At 42.1% G+C, this 25,372-nt stretch overlaps 1 protein-coding gene across 5 annotated transcripts in view; it reads right to left on the bottom strand.

Annotated features, from left to right (window-relative positions):
- The window catches only part of sema6bb (sema domain, transmembrane domain (TM), and cytoplasmic domain, (semaphorin) 6Bb), a 567,817-nt gene that overhangs the window by 42,476 nt on the left and 499,969 nt on the right, over positions 1–25,372 (bottom strand). For all 5 annotated transcript variants that reach the window (XM_072244024.1, XM_072244022.1, XM_072244025.1 and 2 more), the window contains one exon: positions 8,364–8,495. In XM_072244024.1, coding sequence (XP_072100125.1) covers positions 8,364–8,495 — 132 coding nt within the window. The remainder of the gene's footprint in view (positions 1–8,363; positions 8,496–25,372) is intronic.

Genomic DNA, 25,372 nt, shown 5'->3' with positions numbered 1-25,372 from the left:
ATTAAGGATGAGGTTTAGAGGTACTTGGCACACAAAGTTCAAAGGTCAATGTACAAAGTAAAATTTATTATCAGAGTATATACAGGTCACCCATACAACCCTGAGGTTCTTTTTCTGCAGGCAAACTTAGCAAATCTATAGGACAGTAACTGCAAACAAACTGTGCAAATGCAGATAAAAATAAATAGCATAAGTAACGAGCATGAAATAAGATAAAACCTTAAATGAGTGTACTTATCCCCTTTTGTTCGAGAGCCTGATGATTCAGGGGTAGTAACTGTTCTTGAACCTGGTGGTGTGAGTCCTGAGGCACTTATACCTTTTACCTGATGGCAGCAACGAGAAAAGAGCATGGCCTGGGTGGTGAATAACTTTGATAATGGATGCTGCTTTCCTGAGGCAATGTTTCATGTAGATATACTCGATGGTTGGGAAGGTTTTACCTGTGATGTACTGGGCCAAATTCACTACCTTTGAAGGACTTTCCGCTCAGATGCATTTGGTGTTCCCATCCCAGGCCGTAATGCAGCCAGCCAGCACACCTTCCACCATGCCTGAATCAGCATGGATTCCTTAAGGGGAAATCCTGCCTGACAAATCTGTTGGAGTTCTTTGAGGAAATAATGGGTAGGACTGACAAAGGTGGCCAAACAGGATAACAGCCCATGGTATTACAGGGAAAACACTTGCATGGGCTGACTGGTAGAAGGCAAAAAGCTGGGAATAAAGGAGTACTTTTCTGGTTGGCTGCCAGCACCTAGTGGTGTTGCACAGGGATAGGTGTTGGGTTCATTATTATCACATATTTTAACGACCTGGATGATGGATAAGTGAAGGTGTAGGTACTATTAAGGAAGCAGGGAGTTTGCAGAAAGACTTAGACAGATTAGGAGAATGAGCAAAGAAACGTGAGATGGAATACGGTGTGGAGAAGTGTATGTTCAAGTACTTTGGTGGAAGGAATAAAGGTGTAGATAATTTACTGAATGAGGATCAAATTCAGAAATTCGAGGTGCAAAGGGACTTGGGAGACCCAGTGCAGGATTCCCTAAAGGTTAACTTTCAGGTTGTGTAGGTAACAAGGAAGGCAAATGCAATGTTAGCATTCATTTCAAGAAAAAGCATGGATGTAATGCCAAGACTTTATAAGGCATTGGTCAGACCACATGTGGAGTATTGTGAGCAGATTTGAGCCCCATATCTAAGAAAGAATGGCATTGGAGAAGGTCCAGAGGAGGTTTGTGAGAACAATCCTGAGAATGGGAGTTAGCATATGAGGAATGTTTGATGGCTCTAGGCCTGTACTCACTGGAGTTTAGAAGAATGAGGTGGGATGTCATTGAAACATATCAAATATTGAAAGGCCTAGATAGAGTGGAAGTGCAGAGGATGTTTCCAACAACGGGAAACAGAGAACACAGAGAACACGGCCTCAGAATAGAAACATAGAAACATAGAAACATAGAAAATAGGAGCAGGAGTAGGCCATTCGGCCCTTCGAGCCTGCACCGCCATTTATTATGATCATGGCTGATCATCCAACTCAGAACCCCGCCCCAGCCTTCCCTCCATACCCCCTGACCCCCGTAGCCACAAGGGCCATATCTAACTCCCTCTTAAATATAGCCAATGAACTGGCCTCAACTGTTTCCTGTGGCAGAGAATTCCACAGATTCACCACTCTCTGTGTGAAGAAGTTTTTCCTAATCTCGGTCCTAAAAGGCTTCCCCTCTATCCTCAAACTGTGGCCCCTCGCTCTGGACTTCCCCAACATCGGGAACAATCTTCCTGCATCTAGGCTGTCCAATCCCTTTAGGATCTTATACGTTTCAATCAGATCCCCCCTCAATCTTCTAAATTCCAACGAGTACAAGCCCAGTTCATCCAGTCTTTCTTCATATGAAAGTCCTGCCATCCCAGGAATCAATCTGGTGAACCTCCTTTGTACTCCCTCTATGGCAAGGATGCCCTTCCTCAGATTAGGGGACCAAAACTGCACACGATACTCCAGGCGTGGTCTCACCAAGGTCTTGTACAACTGCAGTAGTACCTCCCTGCTCCTGTACTCGAATCCTCTCGCTATAAATGCCAGCATACCATTCGCCTTTTTCACCGCCTGCTGTACCTGCATGCCCACTTTTAATGACTGGTGTATAATGACACCCAGGTCTCGTTGCACCTCCCCTTTTCCTAATCGGCCACCATTCAGATAATAATCTGTTTTCCTATTTTTCCCACCAAAGTGGATAACTTCACATTTATCCACATTAAATTGCATCTGCCATGAATTTGCCCACTCACCCAACCTATCCAAGTCACCCTGCATCCTCTTAGCATCCTCCTCACAGCTAACACTGCCACCCAGCTTCGTGTCATCCGCAAACTTGGAGATGCTGCATTTAATTCCCTCATCCAAGTCATTAATATATATTGTAAACAACTGGGGTCCCAGCACTGAGCCTTGCGGTACCCCACTAGTCACCGCCTGCCATTCTGAAAAGGTCCCGTTTATTCCCACTCTTTGTTTCCTGTCTGCTAACCAATTCTCCGCCCACACCAATACCGTGTGCTTTAAGTTTGCACACTAATCTCCTGTGTGGGACCTTGTCAAAAGCCTTCTGAAAATCCAAATATACCACATCCACTGGTTCTCCCCTATCCACTCTACTAGTTACATCCTCAAAAAATTCTATGAGGTTCGTCAGACATGATTTTCCTTTCACAAATCCATGCTGACTTTGTCCGATCATTTCACCGCTTTCCAAATGTGCTGTTATCACATCCTTGATAACTGACTCCAGCAGTTTCCCCACCACCGACGTTAGGCTAACCGGTCTATAATTCCCCGGTTTCTCTCTCCCTCCTTTTTTAAAAAGTGGAGTTCCATTAGCCACCCTCCAATCCTCAGGAACTAGTCCAGAATCCAACGAGTTTTCAAAAATTATCACTAATGCATCCACTATTTCTTGGGCTACCTTAAGCACTCTGGGATGCAGACCATCTGGCCCTGGGGATTTATCTGCCTTCAATCCCTTCAATTTACCTAACACCACTTCCCTACTAACCTGTATTTCGCTCAGTTCCTCCATCTCACTGGACCCTCTGTCCCCTACTATTTCTGGAAGATTATTTATGTCCTCCTTAGTGAAGACAGAACCAAAGTAATTATTCAATTGGTCTGCCATGTCCTTGCTCCCCATAATCAATTCACCTGTTTCTGTCCGCAGGGGACCTACATTTGTCTTTACCAGTCTTTTCCTTTTTACATATCTATAAAAGCTTTTACAGTCCGTTTTTATGTTCCCTGCCAGTTTTCTCTCATAATCTTTTTTCCCCCTTCCTAATTAAGCCCTTTGTCCTCCTCTGCTGAAATCTGAATTTCTCCCAGTCCTCAGGTGAGCCACTTTCTCTAGCTAATTTGTATGCTTCTTCTTTGGAATTGATACTATCCCTAATTTCTCTTGTCAGCCACGGGTGCACTACCTTCCTTGATTTATTCTTTTGCCAAACTGGGATGAACAATTGTTGTAGTTCATCCATGCAACCTTTAAATGCTTGCCATTGCATATCCACCGTCAATCCTTTAAGTGTCATTTGCCAGTCTATCTTAGCTAATTCACGTCTCATACCTTCAAAGTTACCCCTCTTTAAGTTCAGAACCTTTGTTTCTGAATTAACTCTGTCACTCTCCATCTTAATGAAGAATTCCACCATATTATGGTCACTCTTACCCAAGGGGCCTCTCACGACAAGATTGCTAATTAACCGTTCCTCATTGCTCAAAACCCAGTCCAGAATAGCCTGCTCTCTAGTTGGTTCCTCGACATGTTGGTTCAAAAAACCATCCCGCATACATTCCAAGAAATCCTCTTCCTCAGCACCTTTACCAATTTGGTTCACCCAATCTACATGTAGATTGAAGTCACCCATTATAACTGCTGTTCCTTTATTGCACACATTTCTAATTTCCTGTTTAATACCATCTCCGACCTCACTACTAGTGTTAGGTGGCCTGTACACAACTCCCACCAGCGTCTTCTGCCCCTTAGTGTTACGCAGCTCTACCCATATCGATTCCACATCTTCCCGGCTTATGTCCTTCCTTTCTATTGCGTTAATCTCTTCTTTAACCAGCAACGCCACCCCACCTCCCCTTCCTTCATGTTTATCCCTCCTGAATATTGAATATCCCTGAACGTTGAGCTCCCATCCCTGGTCACCCTGGAGCCATGTCTCTGTGATCCCAACTATATCATAATCATTAATAACAATCTGCACTTTCAATTCATCCACCTTATTACGAATGCTCCTTGCATTGACACACAAAGCCTTCAGGCGCTCTTTTACAACTCTCTTAGCCCTTATACAATTATGCTGAAAAGTGGCCCTTTTTAATGCTTGCCCTGGATTTGTCGGCCTGCCACTTTTACTTTTCTCCTTAGTACTTTTTGCTTCTACCCTCACTTTACACCCCTCTGTCTCTCTGCACTGGTTCCCATCCCCCTGTTGTGAACTAACCTCCTCACGCCTAGCCTCTTTAATTTGATTCCCACCCCCCAACCATTCTAGTTTAAAGTCACCTCAGTAGCCCCCGCTAATCTCCCTGCCAGGATATTGGTCCCCCTAGGATTCAAGTGTAACCCGTCCTTTTTGTGCAGGTCACGCCTGCGCCAAAAGAGGTCCCAATGATCCAAAAACTTGAATCCCTGCCCCCTGCTCCAATCCCTTAGCCACGCATTTATCCTCCACCTCATCACATTCCTACTCTCACTGTCGCGTGGCACAGGCAGTAATCCCGAGATTACTACCTTTGCGCTCCTTTTTCTCAACTCCCTTCCTAGCTCCCTATATTCTCCTTTCAGGACCTCATCCCTTTTCCTACCTATGTCATTGGTACCTATATGTACCACGACCTCTGGCTCCTCACCCTCCCACTTCAGGATATCTTGGACACGATCAGAAATATCCCGGACCCTGGCACCAGGGAGGCAAACTACCATCCGGGTCTCTGGACTGCGTCCACAGAATCGCCTATCTGACCCCCTTACTATTGAGTCCCCTATCACAACTGCCCTCCTCTTCCTTGCCCTACCCTTCTGAGCTACAGGGTCAGACTCTGTGCCGGAGGCACGGCCACTGTCGCTCCCCCCGGGTAAGCTGTCCCCCCCAACAGTACTCAAACAGGAGTACCTGTTGTTAAGGGGCACAGCCACCGGGGTACTCCCTATTACCTGACTTTTCTCCTTCCTCCTCCTAACCGTGACCCACTTGTCTGCCTCCCGTGGCCCCGGCGTGACCACCTGCCTGCAACTCCTCTCTATCACCTCCTCACTCTCCCTAACCAGATGAAGGTCATCGAGCTGCAGCTCCAGTTCCGTAACGCGGTCCCTTAGGAGCTGCATCTCGATGCACTTGGTGCAGATGTAGACGTCCGGGAGGCTTGGAGACTCCAGGGCCTCCCACATCCGAAACCGAGAACAGCAAACTGCCCTCACACTCATACTGCCCCTCTCCTCAAATAACAACAGAAAATGAATGCCAAACCTTCCTCGCCTGTTTCCGCCTAAGCCCGTTGAGCCGAAGCCCTTAAGTCTTCACTCTGCTCCCGGCTCACTCTGCAGCCCGAAAACTACGCTGCCCGCTCTATGAGGCTCTGTTCCTTTTAAATCTGCCGCACTGCACCGCCCGACGTCACACGCCTGTGCAGTCCCGCCTCTCAGAACGCCATTGGAGAAAAAAAATAACGAAAATTTCAAAAATGTCTTTCTCGGCACTCCCACTCAGACTCTCAGACTCCTTCTTCGAATCAAACCCGAAGCAGGATGTCTGCCCTTTTAAATCTGCCGCGCTGCACTGCCCAATGTCACACGCCTGCGCAGTCCCGCCTCTCAGAACGCCGTTGGAGAAAAAAAAATAACAAAAATTTCAAAAATGTCTTTCCCGGCACTCCCACTCAGACTCTCAGACTCCTTCTTCGAAAGACATCCCTTCAGAACAGAAGTGAGGAGGAATTTTTTTAGCCAGAGGGTGGAATCTGTGGAATTCATTGCCACAAACATCCACGGAGGACTAGTCATTGGGTATATTTAAAGCTCAGATTGATAGGTATTTGATATATAAGGGCATCAAAGTTTGAAGTGAGAAGGCAGCAGGATGAGAATGAGATGGAAAATAAATCTGCAACGATTGAATGGTGGAGCAGACTCAATGGACTGAATGGCTTAATTCTTCCCCTATGTTTCATGGTCTTTAATGGTTTCCCCTATCCAAAAATATTATTTGATAATATCTTTTTTTTCCAGCTTAGGGCTCAAGCGTGAATCTTGTTAAACATGCTGAAACACTTACAGTGTGAGTTCTATCTCCTTTCTTTCCAGTTCTGATGAAGGGTCTCAGCCCACAATTCCACTGTTTATTTCCTTCCATAGATGCTGTCTGACTTGCTGAGTTCCTCCAGTATCTTGTGTGTGTGTGTGTTGCTCAAGTAAACAAGTTACTCTGTATTTTTTTGAATGCCACATGAAATTGATTTACCACATGTAATTGGGTTCTACAGATGAGTAAGTCTTTTCTGCATAACTTTAGACAAAATTTAGTTCTGAATGTTTATCATGCCAGTTTTTTTAAAGTCTAATATACCAATCTCCAAACAAAACTATAAAAGCTCCATTTGTAAGCCAATCTGTTGGCATTTCAATCTATTGAAGTATTGCACAATTTTGTTTGATATTTTGAAATTAATTCCCAAGAATTTCTGTTTGAAAAATTCAATAAGTGATATTATTTTGGTAAAGCACAGGTTTCTCGTATCATTACCTGTAGCAGAACATTCCTTCCATGTCTACAGAAGAAGATGAGAGACACCAACAAGAATTACATAAATAAAATGCCTTATTTATTTTTTCAGAAACACAGTGCAGAAGAGGCCATTCCAGCCCATTGAGCCATACTGTCCAGCAATCCCTAGCACCCCCCACAACCCTGATTTAACCCTAACCTAATCACAGGACAATTTACAATGACCAGTTGGCCCTCTAACTGGTATATCTTTGGACTGTGGGAGGAAACCGGAGCACCTAGAGAAAACCCACACGTTCCATGGGGTGAATGTACCAACTCCCTGCAGAGGATGCCGGGATTGAACTCCAAATTCCGACACTCCGAGCTGTAACAGTGTAGCGTTAACCGCTACTCTACCTCGCCAATCTCTGCACAAAACGGGCAAATGTGATCTCCACTTTTCACACAGCAGAGTCCCACAAATGTCAATGAAAAATCTGTTTTGTACAATTATTCAGATTCTGCTGTTTCCTACTGAGAGAAGAGCTAGAGGGAGACTCACTATACTTTAGTCAGTGCCATACACTCCTAGACATATATTTGAATGGATCCTAGTTAATGCAATTCGTTGAATGAACCCATCAACAACTGGCACTTCATCGATATTCCACTGACGTGTTGGCACAGATTACATCATTATCTCCTGAAACTGGCTTATTCTTACAAGTTTCTGACTTTAGAAGTGGGGAACAAGCTGATGGTGATTATTTCTATTGTGTGGATTTTGCTTTCTACACATTTTTCTATCCAGTTGTTAAGCTTTAAATCATTTGGTTAGTCAGGAATTTGGACACCAGCCTTTTGGCTCCTAAATCTAGCCTTAAGAACAGTCTTCACTGAATATTGCACATAAAGTTTCCTCTGCTTTCTGAAGTCCTTGTGATAAAATGGTGATTGCTTCAACAGGGTGAGGGCCCATAGCTTAAAACTTTCTGAAATCAGTTTAGGTCATTCTTACTTTTATGAAGCATACATATAGAACATAGAAAAATGGAAGCAAGAGTTGCTTATTTGGCCCATTGAGCACGTTCCATGATTCCATCTGATTACTAATCCCCCAACTCAATACCACATTCCCAGTCTTTCATTGTATCCCACGTATCCCTTCGAGGAGCCTACCTATCTCCTTAAATATATTCGGTGTCTTTGCCTCCTGTGGTAGATAATTCCAAGGGCTCACCTTCTGAATGATGAAATATTTCCTAAATGTCATGGACACCAACTCTCTGATGCTTCAAGGCTTCTTTGATACTGTTAGCCCACTAATTGGGACCACAGTCTTCAATATCTCCACCCCCAGGAGCCTACCTTCTCTGGTGACCCAATCTTGGGCCCTCCTTGATCCTGAATAGAAACTTACAGTAGAATGCCAACTATAATTCCCATTTAGCACATCCATTTGGGAGATCCAGAATTTCCAAGTTAGGGCATTAAACTTACAGTTTTAACATTCTGTCTTCAAAAGATTTAAGAGATTTCATTTTTAAATTATTGTGTGACATGGTATCAAATGGCTTTCCTACCTTGGCTTTGGAACTAATTCTTCAGGAACTGGTGTCCAGATAGACTCTGGGGACTTTTGCTCCTTGAAACGTCCATCAAAAATGCTGGAAATCTGTTCCATGTCAAAGGCACAGATAGCAGATCCAGGAATGCTTCAGCAAACCAAAAAAAAACACACAGTCAGTATTCCCAACAGCATCCTCTTACATAAAATCTCACTCATGACATACAGGTCAAACCAGGAAACAATGGCAAAATCTGAAGTCACCTCATTGACTTACTTGTTCTTGACAGCAAAGCGGCACTTCACCATAATGTGCTCAAGCTGTACAGGAAGAAGGCTAGGGTTGCCTGCAGATGCTTGTCTATACGATCCTATGTCTTAAGGTCTTATAAGGCAGGAGAACGGGGTTGAGAGGGATATTAAATATGTCCATTTTGTAATGGTGGAGCAGACTCAATAGGCCGAATGGCTTAATTTTGCTCATGTCCTATGGTTTAAAACTCACAAAGTTGTTCCCCTAATAATTACCTTTCACAAGAATAAAATTCACCCAATGGGCTTGAAAAAAAATATTTTGGCCATTTTTCTGGGAATATGATAACAATATGAGTGTAATAGACACAGGAATCGATGTAATGGTATTGGGTGATAAGGAGTTGGAGGAAGTATGTCTGGTGCATAAACAGAAGCTGAATTAGTTAACACACATAAAAGTTGCTGGTGAACGCAGCAGGCCAGGCAGCATCTCTAGGAAGAGGTACGGTCGACGTTTCGGGCTGAGACCCTTCGTCAGGACTAACTGAAGGAAGAGCTAGTAAGAGATTTGAAAGTGGGAGGGGGAGGGGGAGATCCGAAATGATAGGAGAAGACAGGAGGGGGAAGGATGGAGCCAAGAGCTGGAAAGTTGATTGGCAAAAGGGATATGAGAGGATCATGGGACAGGAGGCCTAGGGAGAAAGAAAAGGGGGAGGGGGAAGCCCAGAGGATGGGCAAGGGGTATAGTCAGAGGGACAGAGAGAGAAAAAGGAGACAGAGAGAGAAAAAGAAAGTGTGTATATAAATAAATAAATAACGGATGGGGTACAAGGGGGAGGTGGGGCATTAGCGGAAGTTTGAGAAGTCGATATTCATGCCATCAGGTTGGAGGCTACCCAGACGGAATATAAGGTGTTGTTCCTCCAACCTGAGTGTGGCTTCATCTTGACAGTAGAGGAGGCCATGGATAGACATATCAGAATGGGAATGGGACATGGAATTAAAATGTGCTGAGTTAGTTCGCTGGATAACTTTGATGTCTACTAGGTGAGTGATAGGCTATTTAACTCATCAATTAATGATAATCTCTGGGTGCAAATAAACAAATTCTTTATCTTCTTAAGATGAAGAGGGTGGTACAGTGGCATAGCTACAAGCGCTGCTGCCTCAGAGCTCCAGTAACTTGGTTCATTCCCGACCTCTGGTGCTGTTTGTGTGGTGTTTCCAGGTCCTCTTTGTGATTGTGTGGGTTCTTTCTATGCAATTCCTTCCCTTCCACGTGCCTGTCAAGATTAAATGGCCAATCATCCTTAGTATGTAAGTGAATATCAGAATCAGGAATTGGGAGTGTGGGGAGAAAAAAATGGAATTAGTATTTTAATGGAATTAATATAAATGGGTGCTTGGTGGTTAATGCAGACTCAGTCGGTTGAAGGGCCTGTCCTATCGGGATTGTTCCCCAATGAACTTAATCCATTACAAACCACAACCAACCATTCCGGGAATGTGATGTAATTCAAAATTATATTAAAGGCATTGAAATTTCTGAGCATGGTGTGAACTGACAGTGAATCAACATTCAGAAGTATTGGTTTGGCTCGGATTTAAAATATTTAACTTTGATCAAATTTAAATTAATCCTCATTATGCAAGCAATGTGCTCACAACGGGCAGTATATCTAGAGAGCAACCTAAATTATGAAGCTGGAACCCCCCTGGCAAAGAAACCTAAAACCAGAACAGAGCAGTTACAACAAAGTCACAGGTCTGTGGATTCAAGAAAACCACAAGATAGGGCAGCTCTGCCAGAATTCATTTCACATGGGGCTTTAGTAACCATCAAGAGAGGAATCTACATCTCATTCCTTTGGGCTAAAGCTGAAAAACTAAAGAAGTGACATACTTTTAAGTGGTTTTCACTGGAAATGCTGGGATTGAACTAGTTTTGCTATTGAAGAGACGATGAAGCAAACTTTCCGTCAGGTCATAATGGGTCACCATGTGACACCATCCTACACCTACAGATCCAGACTGTATAGAGAAGAGGAAGAGGTGTACGAGCGTAAGAATAGGATTGACTTTATTTATTACATGTTTCACACGCATGAGGAGTAAAACTCTTTATGTTACGTCTCCATCTGAATGTGCAATGCGCAAATTATAGTAATTTGTAATAAATAGTAGTACAGTAAGACATACAACAGAATAGTCAATGTTTCATTGTTGACCAGTTCATTTTCACTGACCTTAATTGTTACTTGCCATCCTTAAACCATGCAAATTACCTGCATTACAACAAACAATGCAAGTCCTAGAAAATTGTTCTAAAGTACTTCCTCTTGCTGATCACATGCACATCAAGTTTTAAACTGAGGAGCACACCCTCTCACTGTAACGTGCTCATTCTCATTACTGCTTCTATCTCAATTACTGCCTTGATGCAGATATCAGCACAAAGGTAAAATAAACACACGGAAGCAAGACAACATTTCACTGATTTCTGCACCAAAGATTCCTAAGAAATCTTAGTCAACCGACTGCCAGGAATCACAGCCATCACAGGAAGATAACCATGGTGGCAGGAAGTCAGTACTATAGCCCTAGGACTTCACAGCAGGAGACCGAATGTGTTCAGAAACACAAAGTAATCCCAGGGCAGATACAGAAACAGAAACCAACAGCATGAACCAGTGCCTATGCTCTGCACTAGCTTCTTTTCATTTCTCTTAAATTAGCACCATCAATAGGCCCTTCTATATTTTTTGGTGTCATTATATGGGTAATCCTAAAATGGTCATATTTATTGGCTTTCCTTAATTCAGAGCCAGATACATAAAATGCTGGAGGAAATCAGCAGGTTAATCAGCATCTATGGAGGGGAATAAACAGTTAACATTTCCAGCTGAAATTCTTCATCCAAAGCTTGTTTATTCCCCTCCTTGGATGCTGCCTAACCTGCCGAGTTCCTCCAGCGTTTTGTGGGTGTTGCTAATATGTAATAAGATTGTTTAAGCAAGCTGGTTCTTGGGTAACTGAGCAGAGACTGAGAGTCAGTTCCAGTGTACTATGTGGAACTAGAGTAAAATGCAGGGTGACAACTGCTCTCACCTGGTTCATCGGTAAACTAACAGGATCTTTCCAATAATCCTTTTTTTTTGCAGAAATCTGGACTGTTTTATTGAATTCTTCAGATTTTACCATAACAGGGTTGCAGTTCATTCCCTCTTAAATTACTGAACATTGAAACAGCAGACACCCTATTCAGACTCCTTGACTTGATAAAATAATTACATTAGACCGTTACTTTAGTATCTTTGATCCATATGTATCGCCATCATTACTGAATAATAATCTGTTGATCATAGTCCTAGATATTTCTTTAGACCCAGTGGCCAAAGGCATGATAAATTCAGAACCATTATTTCATGCAGTACCCCATGCCATATCATCTTCAACCCCATCTTCAACTGAATTATGCCTGAATTTCTCTTAACATAACATTCTTTCTGCTGTGTAGTTTTCCAGTGCTGAAGAACTGCAGGTTATTATGTTTTTTTTTCTTGTAACTTATACCTTGATGATCCATCACTTCCTTCTCAGGTCAATTGGTATCAAGGAATAAATGTGAGTTTTCCAGCACCATCTACCGAGTCATCAGAATAAAAGAGGCTGTCTGACAGCTGCAGCATATGCAGCCCCAGACATGAGTGTAATGTGACAGATTGCTGGTGTTCAGGGCAATGATTTATGACAAAGTACTTCAGCCCTTGAGAAGCCACATACCCAGAAAGGCCTTTTGAAACACATCAATACTTAATAGGATAAAGAAATAAATGCAGATTTATTCACCTATACTGAGGTCACATGTTAAGATGAAGTCATGCTTAAAATTAGGAATGGCAAGATCAGGACAGATTATGCACTGCAAATTATTTTGACAACAGAGTAAGTTGAGGCCAGGGCACAGCATTTATTTAAGATGCAACTAGATGCTAAAATAGGAAGATGTAGATTTGGTCCTCTGGAAGGAAGAGGTCAAATGGGCTGAAGGGCCTTCTTCAACATAACCATTTCGATGTTTTGTAAATCCTCTACAGGCCAAAGTAATCAGCTTGACACTGAAGATATAAAATACCTCTTATTTGCTTCTTTCAAGAAGTTAGCTGAAAGAAATACACAATTTGCATATATATTGTGCATCTATCCCTTTTACTTTAAAATCTTGCTTTGTTTGAAATAATGAATTATGTTTGATCAGCCTGTGCTTTAAGTATGCATGTCAGGCTCCTCCTGCAGCTGCTCCAAAAAGTAATACAGTCCAAGTGTGGACAACTAGGCCTGCTGTGGTAGGTCTAGAGTCCCCTTGCTTCGATCACCTTATTAGCTTTTTGACAGCTTGTGCTGTTAAAGGAATTTATAGCTGATAACAAGTATTTCTGCTGAGCAGAGACATTTAGAGAGTTGAAATATTTTTAAATAAAGGAATAATAAATTATTAAAAAATTGAAAAATAACAAATTTAATTATTAACACAATATGTGGCATAAAACAATTTAAATATTAATATCTGATAATATAAAGGAAAATCTACATTTAAATTTTGCATACAAATCAGTGATCCCTCAAGTGATTGAAGCTAAGCTGATATTAGCTGAGGGGTCAGATACGAAGTGTACTGAGCAATTAGCACGGGATAACCCCTGAACAATGCCTGGACCCCAGAGGTGGGAGAGGAAGTCAAACATGCTGGTGTCTGACTTCCAGTGTGTTCTGTGCATCTCTGATGCACTGCACAGGCAGGGAAATATGGAATCTATTGATCCATGAGGAACACAAATTTGGTGGTTCTGAACAGCTGGCAAAAGATAAGTATGTTTCAGGCCATTAACTGATATAAATATTAATAGAAATATGTTTGCACAACTTCAATTTAAATTCAATGATGATTTGATTAAGCAACTTTGAATAATAATTAGCAGACAATATATTTAAACACATCTGCCATGTGGTTGTCATAACAGGCATCTTATTTTACTATGTATGTAAATTCCCATGTTATACTTTGGAAAAGAAAATAAAGGAAGCCAATTATTCACATTCATTATCTGGGAAATTCCCTGGTTAAAGAGGGTATCATTTAAGTGATCTGAAATGTACCTATCCCACCATTACAATAGAGTAGTCTATTTCCACTAACCAGTAAATTATATTGCTTTAAACTATGTTCTTCTTTCACCCATCATTTTCAATACTCTGAAAGAACTGCAAGTGTAATGTGGCATTTTTATAATGGAGTCAAATCAGTCATAGAAATGCTTTCCTAAGCATTGGACATTGCACATACATAAGAATTCACGCAGCCAAAACCAGAAATTGGTGAGCTAACCTACACATGGTTGCATTGAAAGGCTAAATGCAGGATTTGCTCAACTTTGTTCTGCAGAGTTCTAATGACAAAATCTTGGGCTTTATGTTGAGCTTTCATGAAACAAAGGCAAACACATATCGAGGATTTTAGATTCAGTTTCCAATATGGGAATGACAATACAGTTCCCACTCTTGAGTACTACTTAGGGAGCCTCGTCAGAAAATGGGATGCTAACTTACTAGGACTATACTGAAGTTTCCCATTTAGAAGAATTAACCTTGCTGATGCTACTATGAGAAACGTAGAAGAGAACCAAAACACATTGTTTCAAGATATCTACCAATCAACTTTCCAGCTCTTTACTTCACCCCTTCACCCTGTTCCGGTTTCACCTATCATCTGCCACCTTCCTGCCCCTCCCTCCACCTTCTTACACTGACTTCACCCCTTCCTTTCCAGTCCTGATGAAGGGTCTTGACCTGAAATGTTGACTGTTTACTCTCTTCCGCAGATGCTGCCTGGCCTGCTGAGATCCTCCAGTGTTTTATGTGCGATGTTTTCAATTTCCAGCATCTGCAGATTTTCTTTTGTCAGATTTACTGTTTATCTGTGCTGTGCATTACTACTATGCACTTTGCATGATATTTTATTAACTTATTTATAGTACAATTTTTTGGTTTACGTGCTGTGTGTGAAATATGTTGTATGAGTGCGCCGTGGTCCGGAGGAATGTTGTTTCGTTTGGTTGTATATATGTATAGTCCGATGGCAATAAACTTGAACTTGCACTGGCAGTGACAAATGTGTTGGGATTCATTGAAAAAGGACTGCTTGACTGATTGGTTCAGTTGGAGATGAGAAATTTCATGAAGAAGTGTCAATATGACCATTAGCAGTGGACAAACTCAAACTGGGAAGATTATGTAAGTACTTGTGGGGAATTGTGATGGTAAACCGGGGACTCAATACCAAATAAATACATGAGATTGAAAACCAAGCAGTTTTAATGGAACAGAATTCCAACAAGAACAAAATATTGTGGGGTAGATAGGGCAGCGATATTTCTAAAAAAATGTGATAAAAATCAGTTTGCCTTCTTTTGCATGTTCATTAAGTAATGGCAACCATTTTCACTGCCCTCTAGTATTTCAAGATAAAACTTTGGCTGCATGACACTCAAGTCTCTGTATTTTCCACTTTATTTTAATGACTTTGTCTCTGCCCTAATAATATTCAAGTGTGACAGAAAATAGTCATTACAGCTGAATGCTTATTACTTCTGGATGCTTCTGTGTAGCCAGGTTGAAAAATGTAGCGGACAAGGTACAAAAAGAATTGCCTTGACAGTTAAGGGCATGCGGAGACTTAAATGAAACTTGGTGTCAATGCTGATTAATTTCCCCGCTGGTACACATCTTTCGCGTATTGAAATCTGTTTCCCACTGTCACACTAATTGAAGTCTGTTAATTTTAATGACTTTGTCTCTCACCACACCTTGCTGCTGATAAACCAGGTTTGACAAGTAAATGTACTTAAACATGTCACTACTGTAATATGGAAAGATCAGTTGAAGATTCCATTATTTAGTTCAGCAGAAAGGAAGAAATATTGGGAGATGCAGCAGTAATTGAAGTGCTATAATTATACTGGTTGTTAGATGGGTGCAGATTGCAAAGAAACCTTTGAATTATTGCTAATGTAAAATGTACCTCCTTCAATTCAGACCTCTATGTCAACCTGTTTATCTTGTCTTACATGTTGGATTAAGATAATTCAATAAATTAAGACATTGCAATTTCTCTCACCAGCTGTAACTTTTGCTTACTCTTTCATTAAGGCAAAGACCCACACTGGGCTATCGGTTAGTTCTTGTGCTACGTTTTACATGCAGGAAAGTCCTAGTTTGATTCACCAACCAGTGCTCAATTTGTGAAATATGACAAGAGCTAAAACCTTGTGAATGACCTGATGATGCTACTCTCAGAAGAAAGGGAGAACAAATTGGCAGGAGATCTCAGAACATACCAGTCTTTCAGTTACAGCATTAATTACCTTCCTGTTGTAGACAAAAACAGTGCTCAATATGATCCCAGGAAGTTCTGACAAACAGCCACTAATTAATGGGAGCTAATCTTTCATATACAGATCTAAAAGATAGCAGCAATGACAATATGATGGAATGCTCGCCTCTTGACTTGCCAAACAGATTCGTGGCTTCCAAGCCAAAATGGCAATTTTGATGGGCACCTTATTCATCACAGTTAGTCTCTCCACCTCTGTTGTAGTTGCTAGAGTGTAGCATGTAAAATCTGCTGCAGAAACTCTTCAAGGTTTCTAGGAAAAACAGTATGTCCTAAGTTCACATTCTAAATCAAAAGCAACATGGGGCAAGAGACATGCAAATTCACAAATACTATTTTGATTTGGAAATGCAGAGCTGGGCTGTTCATCCATTGTCGCTGGGCCAACTTTCTGGAACCTAACTCACTGCAATGTGGGAATACTTTCATCACAAGGATGGAAGTGGTTAATGAAGATGGCTGAGAGCCACCTTATAAAGAAAAATATTCCACGGTTAAGTTTTTTTTAAAATGTGGCACTTAAGAGACAGATCTCTCATCCTGGCTCAATGACAATACCTGTTTCACACACAAGACTACTACCAAGTACTGTAAATGCTAGTGAGACTATCACAATGCCAATGATCACTTAGGAAGACAGAAGGAGGCTGGTAATCTACTGTGGGTCTCTTGGTAGAATGCAGAAGAGAAAGGGGTAAAAGGACCCTGATGGCAGTTATTTATAGGCCTCCAAACAGCTGCAGGGATGTGGACTACAAATTACAACTGGAAATAGAAAAGGCTTGTCAGAAGGGCAGTGTTTATGATAATTGTGGGGGATTTTAACATGTGAGTAGATTGGAAAAATCAGGTCGGCACTGGATCTCAAGAGAGAGAATTTGTAGAATGTCTGCGAGATGGCTTTTTAGAACAGCTTGTTGTTGAGCCCACTAGGGGATTGGCTGTACTGGATTGGGTATTGTGTAATGAACCGGAGGTGATTGGAGAGATTGAGGTGAAAGAACCCTTAGGAGGCAGTGATCATAACATGATTGAGTTCACTGTGAAATTAGAAAAAGAGAAGCCGAAATCTGATGTGTCGGTGTTTCAGTGGAGTAAAGGAAACTACAGTGGCATGAGAGAGGAACTGGCCAAAGTTGACTGGAAAGAGACACTGGCGGGAAAGACGGCAGAGCAGCAGTGGCTGGAGTTTATGCGAGAAATGAGGAAGGTGCAAGACAGGTATATTCCAAAAAAGAAGAAATTTTCGAGTGGAAAAAGGATGCAACCGTGGTTGACAAGAGAAGTCAAAGCCAAAGTTAAAGCTAAGGAGAGGGCATACAAGGAAGCAAAAATTAGTGGGAAGACAGAGGATTGGGAAGTCTTTAAAACCTTACAAAAGGAAACCAAGAAGGTCATTAAGAGAGAAAAGATTAACTATGAAAGGAAACTAGCAAATAATATCGAAGAGGATACTAAAAGCTTTTTCAAGTATATAAAGAGTAAAAGACAGGTGAGAGTAGATATAGGACTGATAGAAAATGATACTGGAGAAATTGTAATGGGAGATGAGGAGATGGCAGAGGAACTGAACAAGTATTTTGCATCTGTCTTCACTGAGGAAGACAGCAGGATACCGGACACTCAAGGGTGGCAGGGAAGAGAAGTGTGCGCAGTCACAATTACGACAGAGGAAGTACTCAGGAAGCTGAATAGGCTAAAGGTCGATAAATCTCCTGGACCAGATGGAATGCACTCTCGTGTTCTGAAGGAAGTAGCTGTGGAGATTGCGGAGGCATTAGCGATGATCTTTCAAAAATCGATAGATTCTGGCATGGTTCTGGAAGACTGGAAGATTGCAAATGTCACTCCGCTATTTAAGAAGGGGGCAAGGAAGCAAAAAGGAAATTATAGACCTGTTAGCTTGACGTCGGTGGTTGGGAAGTTGTTGGAGTCGATTGTCAAGGATGAGGTTACAGAGTACCTGGAGGCATATGACAAGATAGGCAGAACTCAGCATGGATTCCTTAAAGGAAAATCCTGCCTGACAAACCTATTACAATTTTTTGAGGAAATTACCAGTAGGCTAGACAAGGGAGATGCAGTGGATGTTGTATATTTGGATTTTCAGAAGGCCTTTGACAAGGTGCCACACATGAGGCTGCTTAACAAGATAAGAGCCCATGGAATTACAGGAAAGTTACATACGTGGATAGAGCGTTGGCTGATTGGCAGGAAACAGAGAGTGGGAATAAAGGGATCCTATTCTGGTTGGCTGCCGGTTACCAGTGGTGTTCCACAGGGATCAGTGTTGGGGCCGCTTCTTTTTACATTGTACATCAATGATTTGGATTATGGAATAGATGGCTTTGTGGCTAAGTTTGCTGACGATACGAAGATAGGTGGACGGGCCGGTAGTGCTGAGGAAACAGAGAGTCTGCAGAGAGACTTGGATAGATTGGAAGAATGGGCAGAGAAGTGGCAAATGAAGTACAATGTTGGAAAGTGTATGGTTATGCACTTTAGCAGAAAAAATAAACGGACAGACTATTATTTAAATGGGGAAAGAATTCAAAGTTCTGAGATGCAACGGGACTTGGGAGTCCTCGTACAGGATTCCCTTAAAGTTAACCTCCAGGTTGAGTCGGTAGTGAAGAAGGCGAATGCAATGTTGGCATTCATTTCTAGAGGAATAGAGTATAGGAGCAGGGATGTGATGTTGAGGCTCTATAAGGCGCTGGTGAGACCTCACTTGGAGTACTGTGGGCAGTTTTGGTCTCCTTATTTAAGAAAGGATGTGCTGACGTTAGAGAGGGTACAGAGAAGATTCACTAGAATGATTCCGGGAATGAGAGGGTTAACATATGAGGAACGTTTGTCCGCTCTTGGACTGTATTCCTTGGAGTTTAGAAGAATGAGGGGAGACCTCATAGAAACATTTCGAATGTTAAAAGGCATGGACAGAGTGGATGTGGCAAAGTTGTTTCCCATGATGGGGGAGTCTAGTACGAGAGGGCATGACTTCAGGATTGAAGGGTGCCCTTTCAGAACAGAAATGCGAAAAAATTTTTTTAGTCAGAGGGTGGTGAATCTATGGAATTTGTTGCCATGGGCAGCAGTGGAGGCCAAGTCATTGGGTGTATTTAAGGCAGAGATTGATAGGTATCTGAGTAGCCAGGGCATCAAAGGTTATGGTGAGAAGGCGGGGTAGTGGGACTAAATAGGATAAAATGGATCAGCTCATGATAAAATGGCGGAGCAGACTCGATGGGCCGAATGGCCTACTTCTGCTCCTTTGTCATGGTCTAGGAATACAATCTGAAAAATTAAACCTCTGAGAGGTATAAACAAAAATAAAAGAAGAACAATTCTGAATACCTAATTATACAATACATTAATTTTATGGCATGGTGTTAAAGCTTGCAATGAGAATTTTGAAAGGAAAGTCTGAAGAACATACTATTTTTCTGCTAGTAATATCAAATTGGTATACAATCCTGGCAACATATATTACTGAATACCATGGCAACTTGATTCAAAATCAGGTCAATAGGTTAGACAATTATCAACAGATCCCATTAGCAGTGTCCAGTATTATACTAAAATGTGACTAACATATTTGACTCATTAAAATACTTATGACCAAGAAGAATATCTTGATTCTTACTAATCGATTAGGCAAGCATGTTGGCAATGTTAGAACATAATTAAGTAGAGGTTCCTTTTTCTGTTTTAATTAAGCAATAGGAAACTGCACCATTTGCAGCAGATTCTTGATAGTTTTGAACAGGCAATAAATCAGAATGAAGGAAAATAAAATACAACGTGGAACTTTACTGTATTTCTGGAGGTGAAGTTTACCAGTTGATGCTTTCAGATTTAAATGATGAGTGCAAAGAGTCCACATTTGGAATCTAGAGAATGGATGTCTGCACATCTTCAGACACTCTTTCCTCAGATGCATTTTGGTTTCCATTATAGGTCTAAGTGAAGAAATACTAGTGTGCGAATGGATTTGAACATTGAATATTGAATGGTGAAAGGCAGCTCATCAACGAAGGAGCTGAAGATTGCTGGGCTCAGGCCACGGCCCTTCAGTAATATCCTGGTATAAAATGACCAGCCTAGAACAACCATGCCATGTTCCTTTGAGCAAGGGTTAGGGTTGTCCAATGCCCACTGACTTCAGCTTCACTTGCAGTACTGGAAGCTATGTTAAAAGACTAATCCATGACTTGGATCAATCACTTGTGGCTGAACATGACTGTATTCACTTCAGCCTTCTCTTGTGCAATTATCCCCTAAACTCAGCCTTCAGTTAAGAAAGGGGATATTTATGTAGCCTCTTCATTGCACAAGTTTTTAAAAAAAATTATCCACTATCTTCCTTGATTGGATGTGATTCATCTGCTACTTAGTGGGACAGGTTAGCTCTGTCTGAAGTTCACAGTCTGGATGTCCTTGCAGCAACACATACTGATGTTGTGGTGAAACATAACCATCATGGAGTATTATTGATGTTGGCCACTACTAAGTTCAGTACTAGAAAACAAGAACTGAGTTAGTCCTCAGAAAACACTATAGTAAGGTTTAGAAAGTTTACATGCACTAAATGACTGACCAAATAGAAACAGGAGCTACTGGAAATGGTCAGCAGATAAGCAGCTTCTGTGGAAAGAGAAATAGTTGATATTTTAGGAGACACACAAGATTATAAATGATGGAACCTGCAGGAAAAAAAGCAAACGGCGGGAGGAACTCAAAAGAAGAACAGCTTCTGTGGAGGCAAGGGCTGGTCGATGCTTCAGGTCGAGTCCCTGCATCAGGACTGAGAGTGTGGAGGGGAGGGAGTCTGTTGAAAGGGGTGAGAGGGAGAGGCAGACAGTTGATAGGTGGAACCAGCTGAGGAGGACAATGATGGGCAGATGGAGCTTGATCGGGGAAAGGGAAGAGGTGGAGCTGCAAGACAGCAGCTGGTTTGCCCACCTTTCCCTGCACAGGGCCAATTCTAAACTGCTGCAGCTGTTCAAATCCTTTGTCATGTATTGTCATACTAGGGTCATAGATCACAGTGTGAAGACTCAGTATCCATATATGGGCATCCGTTAGTCTTGTGAGACCATGGATTTGTGCCTTGGAAGGTGTCCAGGGCGCAGGCCTGGGCAAGGTTGAATGGAAGACCGGCAGTTGCCCATGCTGCAAGTCTCCCTCTCCACGCCACCAATGTTGTCCAAGGGAAGGGCATTAGGACCCATACAGCTTGGCACCGGTGTCGTCGCAGAGCAATGTGTGGATAAGTGCCTTGCTCAAGGGCACAACACACTGCCTCGGCCAAGGCTCGAACTAGCGGCTTTCAGATCACTAGGCGACGCCTTAACCACTTCACCATGCACCAACACATATTATCCAGTATCCATATTGACGATGTTTTGTCATGTTCATCAATGTCCTCATGGGTTAATGCACCAAGAATGGGTGGAATGGAAATGTTGAGGCCAAGCAGATCATCCTTTGCTGCCTTCTACAAGCTAAATTGGACGGGTAATATTTTTCACATTCATGAAATGCTGGGAAGACCTCAAGTGCTTCACAGTCAGTCAGTGTTTTTGATGTGTAAACACTATTAGACATGTGGGGAATTTGACAGCAAAGTATCACAGATAATGAAGTAAATGATCAGATATTCTGCCTGGAGTTGGGTGAGAGCCAGAATTAGGCTCTCCTGCAGGCTTTGCCAGTGAAAGGCAACATCTCTGTCAGCAACACACTCAAAATGTTGGAAAAACTCAGCAGGGAAGGCAGCAACTATGGAAACAAATAAACAGTCGACGCTTAGGGACGAGACGCTTCTTCAGGACTGGAAAGGAAAGAAAAAGATGTCAGAATAAAAAGGCAGGGGAGGCGAGGTCAGAGCGTGGGAAAGATAAACAGTGGAGAAGACAGAATGTGATAGGATTGGGGAGTGAACCAAAGGAGAAAGGGAAGAAGGAGAGGCACCAGGGGAAGGTTATTGGCAGGTGATGAGAAGCGGAAGAGGCCAAGAGGGGAATAGAAGAGGAGGGAAGGGGGATGGGGAAATTGCCAAAAGGAGAAATCAATGTTCATGCCATTAGGTTGGAGACTACCTAGATAGAGAAAATCATTTTGTTACTGCACTAGAAATTCAGCTTTAACCGAGGGGCTGAGTGGCCTGCTCCTTCTCCTATGCTTGTACAAAGAAGAAATACCATGTTAATTGAATAGGAAAAAGATAGGTGAGAAGAGGATTAGAGACATAGAAAAACTGCAGCACAATACAGGCCCTTTGGCTCACAATGCTGTGCCAAACATGTACTTACTTTAGAAATTACCTAGGGTTACCCATAGCCCCCTATTTTTCGAAGCTCCATGTACCTATCCAGGAGTCTCTTAAAAGATCCTATCGTATCTGCCTCCACCACCATCACCGGCAGCCCATTCCATGCACTCATCACTCTCTGCGTAAAAAATTTACCCCTAACATTTCCTCTGTATCTACTTCCAAGCACCTTAAAACTGTGCCCTCTCATGTTAGCCATTTCAGCCCTGGGAAAAAGCCTCTTACTATCCATACGATCAATGCCTCTCATCATCTTATACACCTTTATCAGGTCACCTCTCATCCTCTACGGTTCCAAGGAGAAAAGGCCAAGTTCACTTAACCTATTCTCATACAGAATGCTCCCCAATCCAGGCAACATCCTTGTAAATCTCCTCTGCACCCTTTCTATAGTTTCCACATCCTTCCTGCAGCGAGGTAACCAGAACTGAGCAGGGTACTCCAAGTGGGGTCTGACTAGGGTCCTATTTAGCTGTAACATTACCTCTTGGCTCTTAAACGCAATCCCATGTTTGATGAATGCCAATGCACCGTATGCCTTCTTAACCACAGAGTCAACCTGCGCAGCAGCTTTGAATGTCCTATAGACCCGGACCCCAAGATCCCTCTGATCCTCCACACTGCCAAGAGTCTTACCATTAATACTATATCATCATTATCATCAGGTGCCATGCCCGGTGTGAGCTTTGACTGCCATGGCCCACATACTCCTGTTTTGGGTCAAGTGGATCAATTCATTGGTATTTATTTCCAATTCGCTGGCTGCTGTCTCCATCATCATTTGTCTTTGTCTTCCTCTTGCCTTCTTCCCTTCAATCTTTCCCATAATTACCATGCATTCTAACTCCTCTTTCCTAATCACATGTCCAATGAGGTTACGTTGCCTTTTCATGATCTCATACGTTATTTCTCCTTCTGTGTTTGCTCTGTTCATGATATCCTCGTTAGATATTCGTTTCGTCCATGACATTCTTTGCATCCTCCTCAAAAACCACATCTCTGCTGCTACAATTCATTTCCTCATGTTACTAGATATTGTCCAACATTCTGAGCTATATAACATAACTGGATAAACATAACATTTCAGTACTCTGAGGCGGGTTGTCATGCCTTGTTTAGTATTGGTCAGTATACTCTTCATTCTCGTAAAGGTGTCTTTTGCCATGCCTATTCTTCTTTTGATGTCCAAGTCGCACCTGCCATCTGATGTCACCCACCTTCCTAAGTAGCAAAAGTTCTGTACTTGTTTTATGTCTTCCCCGTTTATTCTCAGCCTGCAGATAGGATTCTCCTTCTTTTTGGATATCACCATACATTCTGTCTTTTTGCAATTGACAGATAGACCCATTTTTGCACTTTCTTCAACAATTATATCAATTAAGTTTTGTAGTTCTTCCTCCGTACTTGCAATTAACACAGTGTCATCTGCATATCTGAAATTATTGATGTTTTCACCGCCAACTTTGATTCCTCAGATGTCTCTTATTTTTTGTAATATTGTTTCACTGTACACATTAAATAAATCAGGGGAGAAAACACACCCTTGTCTAACGCCTCTCTTGATTTTCGTAAACTGGTTCACTTCTCCATTTATTCTTACAGCGGCAGTTTGTTCCCAGTACAGATTTCTGATTAGGCAGAGGTCTTTTGAATCTAGATCTAGAGTTTTCTGTAATATTTCAAATAACTTATTGTGCTTCACTTTATCAAATATTTTTGTGTAGTTGATAAGACAAACAAACAAATCTTTTTGCACTTGAATAGCTCGTTCTGATAGTATCCTTAACATCAAAATTGCGTTTCTTGTACCTTTGTCTTTCGCATTGTGCGCATGCGCCGGTCGTGCATGCGGCCTGGTACAGCCGTTCCGATCTATTCTTTTACTTTCTTCTTCTTACTTTTAACTTACGTTATTTTTTGTATTTTTTTCGCACGGTAACACGTCAAAGCTGCACCCTCTCTAATATGCTGGTAAAGAGAGTTTTATTTGGGTTTTCTTTAGAGCTGGAAATGGTTACATCCCGACACGCGGGACAAAAGCAAGGTCACATTGTGTATTCCACGGACCAGCAAATTCCGGCCGGCTTAGCGAACAGAGCAGTGGACACCCCTGCTGAAATCTGGAGGAAAACACAACACAGAGGATGCAGAGGGGGATCACAAAGCCGAGGAAAGAGGACCGGGTCGAGACAACAGACACTTTTGGAGAAGAGGAGATCGGTGGGTAATACCGTTCCGGCTGACCGGAAGTACACTGAGAGCGGTAAGTGGCGTGAAGGAGTGGGGTGCTTACTGATCTGGCTAACAACGGATGGTGCAATCCGGGGTATATTACGATCAAGGAACGTGTTTGCAGACTGGATATTGAACTTTTTACTGTTGGACTTAGGCCACATTCCACCGTGATACAACACTTGGCAGCACGGGAGGTCGTTCCTGCCTGTGGCCATCGCACGTGCAGCTCCTCCCGTGGAGGGTCAGACACCCTGAGCCAATAGACTGGTCCTGGACTTGTTTTCCATCTGGCATAGTATGCATTTTGTTGTTTGATTGTTGGGGTTTTTGTATTGCTATACTTACGCTCTATTCTTGGTTGGTGCGGCTGTAACGAAACCAAATTTCCCTCGGGATTAATAAAGTATATCTATCTATCTATCAATCAAAACCACACTTTTTTTTGCCTATTTCAGCTTGTATCTTATTTTTAGCTCTTGTCATCAAAATTCTTTGAAGTATCTTGGTAATATGACTCATTAAACTTATTACTATATACTGTCATCATATTTGACCTACCAAAATGAACCACCTCAAACTTATCTGGGTTGAACTGAATACGCCACTTCTCAGCCCAGTTCTGCATCCTATCAATGTCCTGCTGTAACCTCTGACAGCCCCCCACACTATCCAGAGCACCCCCAACCTTTGTGTCATCAGCACATTTACTAACCCATCCCTCCACTTCCTCATCCAGGTCATTTATAAA

This window comes from Mobula birostris, chromosome 26, assembly GCF_030028105.1.
Source record: "Mobula birostris isolate sMobBir1 chromosome 26, sMobBir1.hap1, whole genome shotgun sequence".
Taxonomy (NCBI): Eukaryota; Metazoa; Chordata; class Chondrichthyes; order Myliobatiformes; family Myliobatidae; genus Mobula; species Mobula birostris.
The sequence above is the reverse complement of the archived record's forward strand: the minus strand, read 5'-3'. Positions and strand labels throughout refer to the sequence as shown.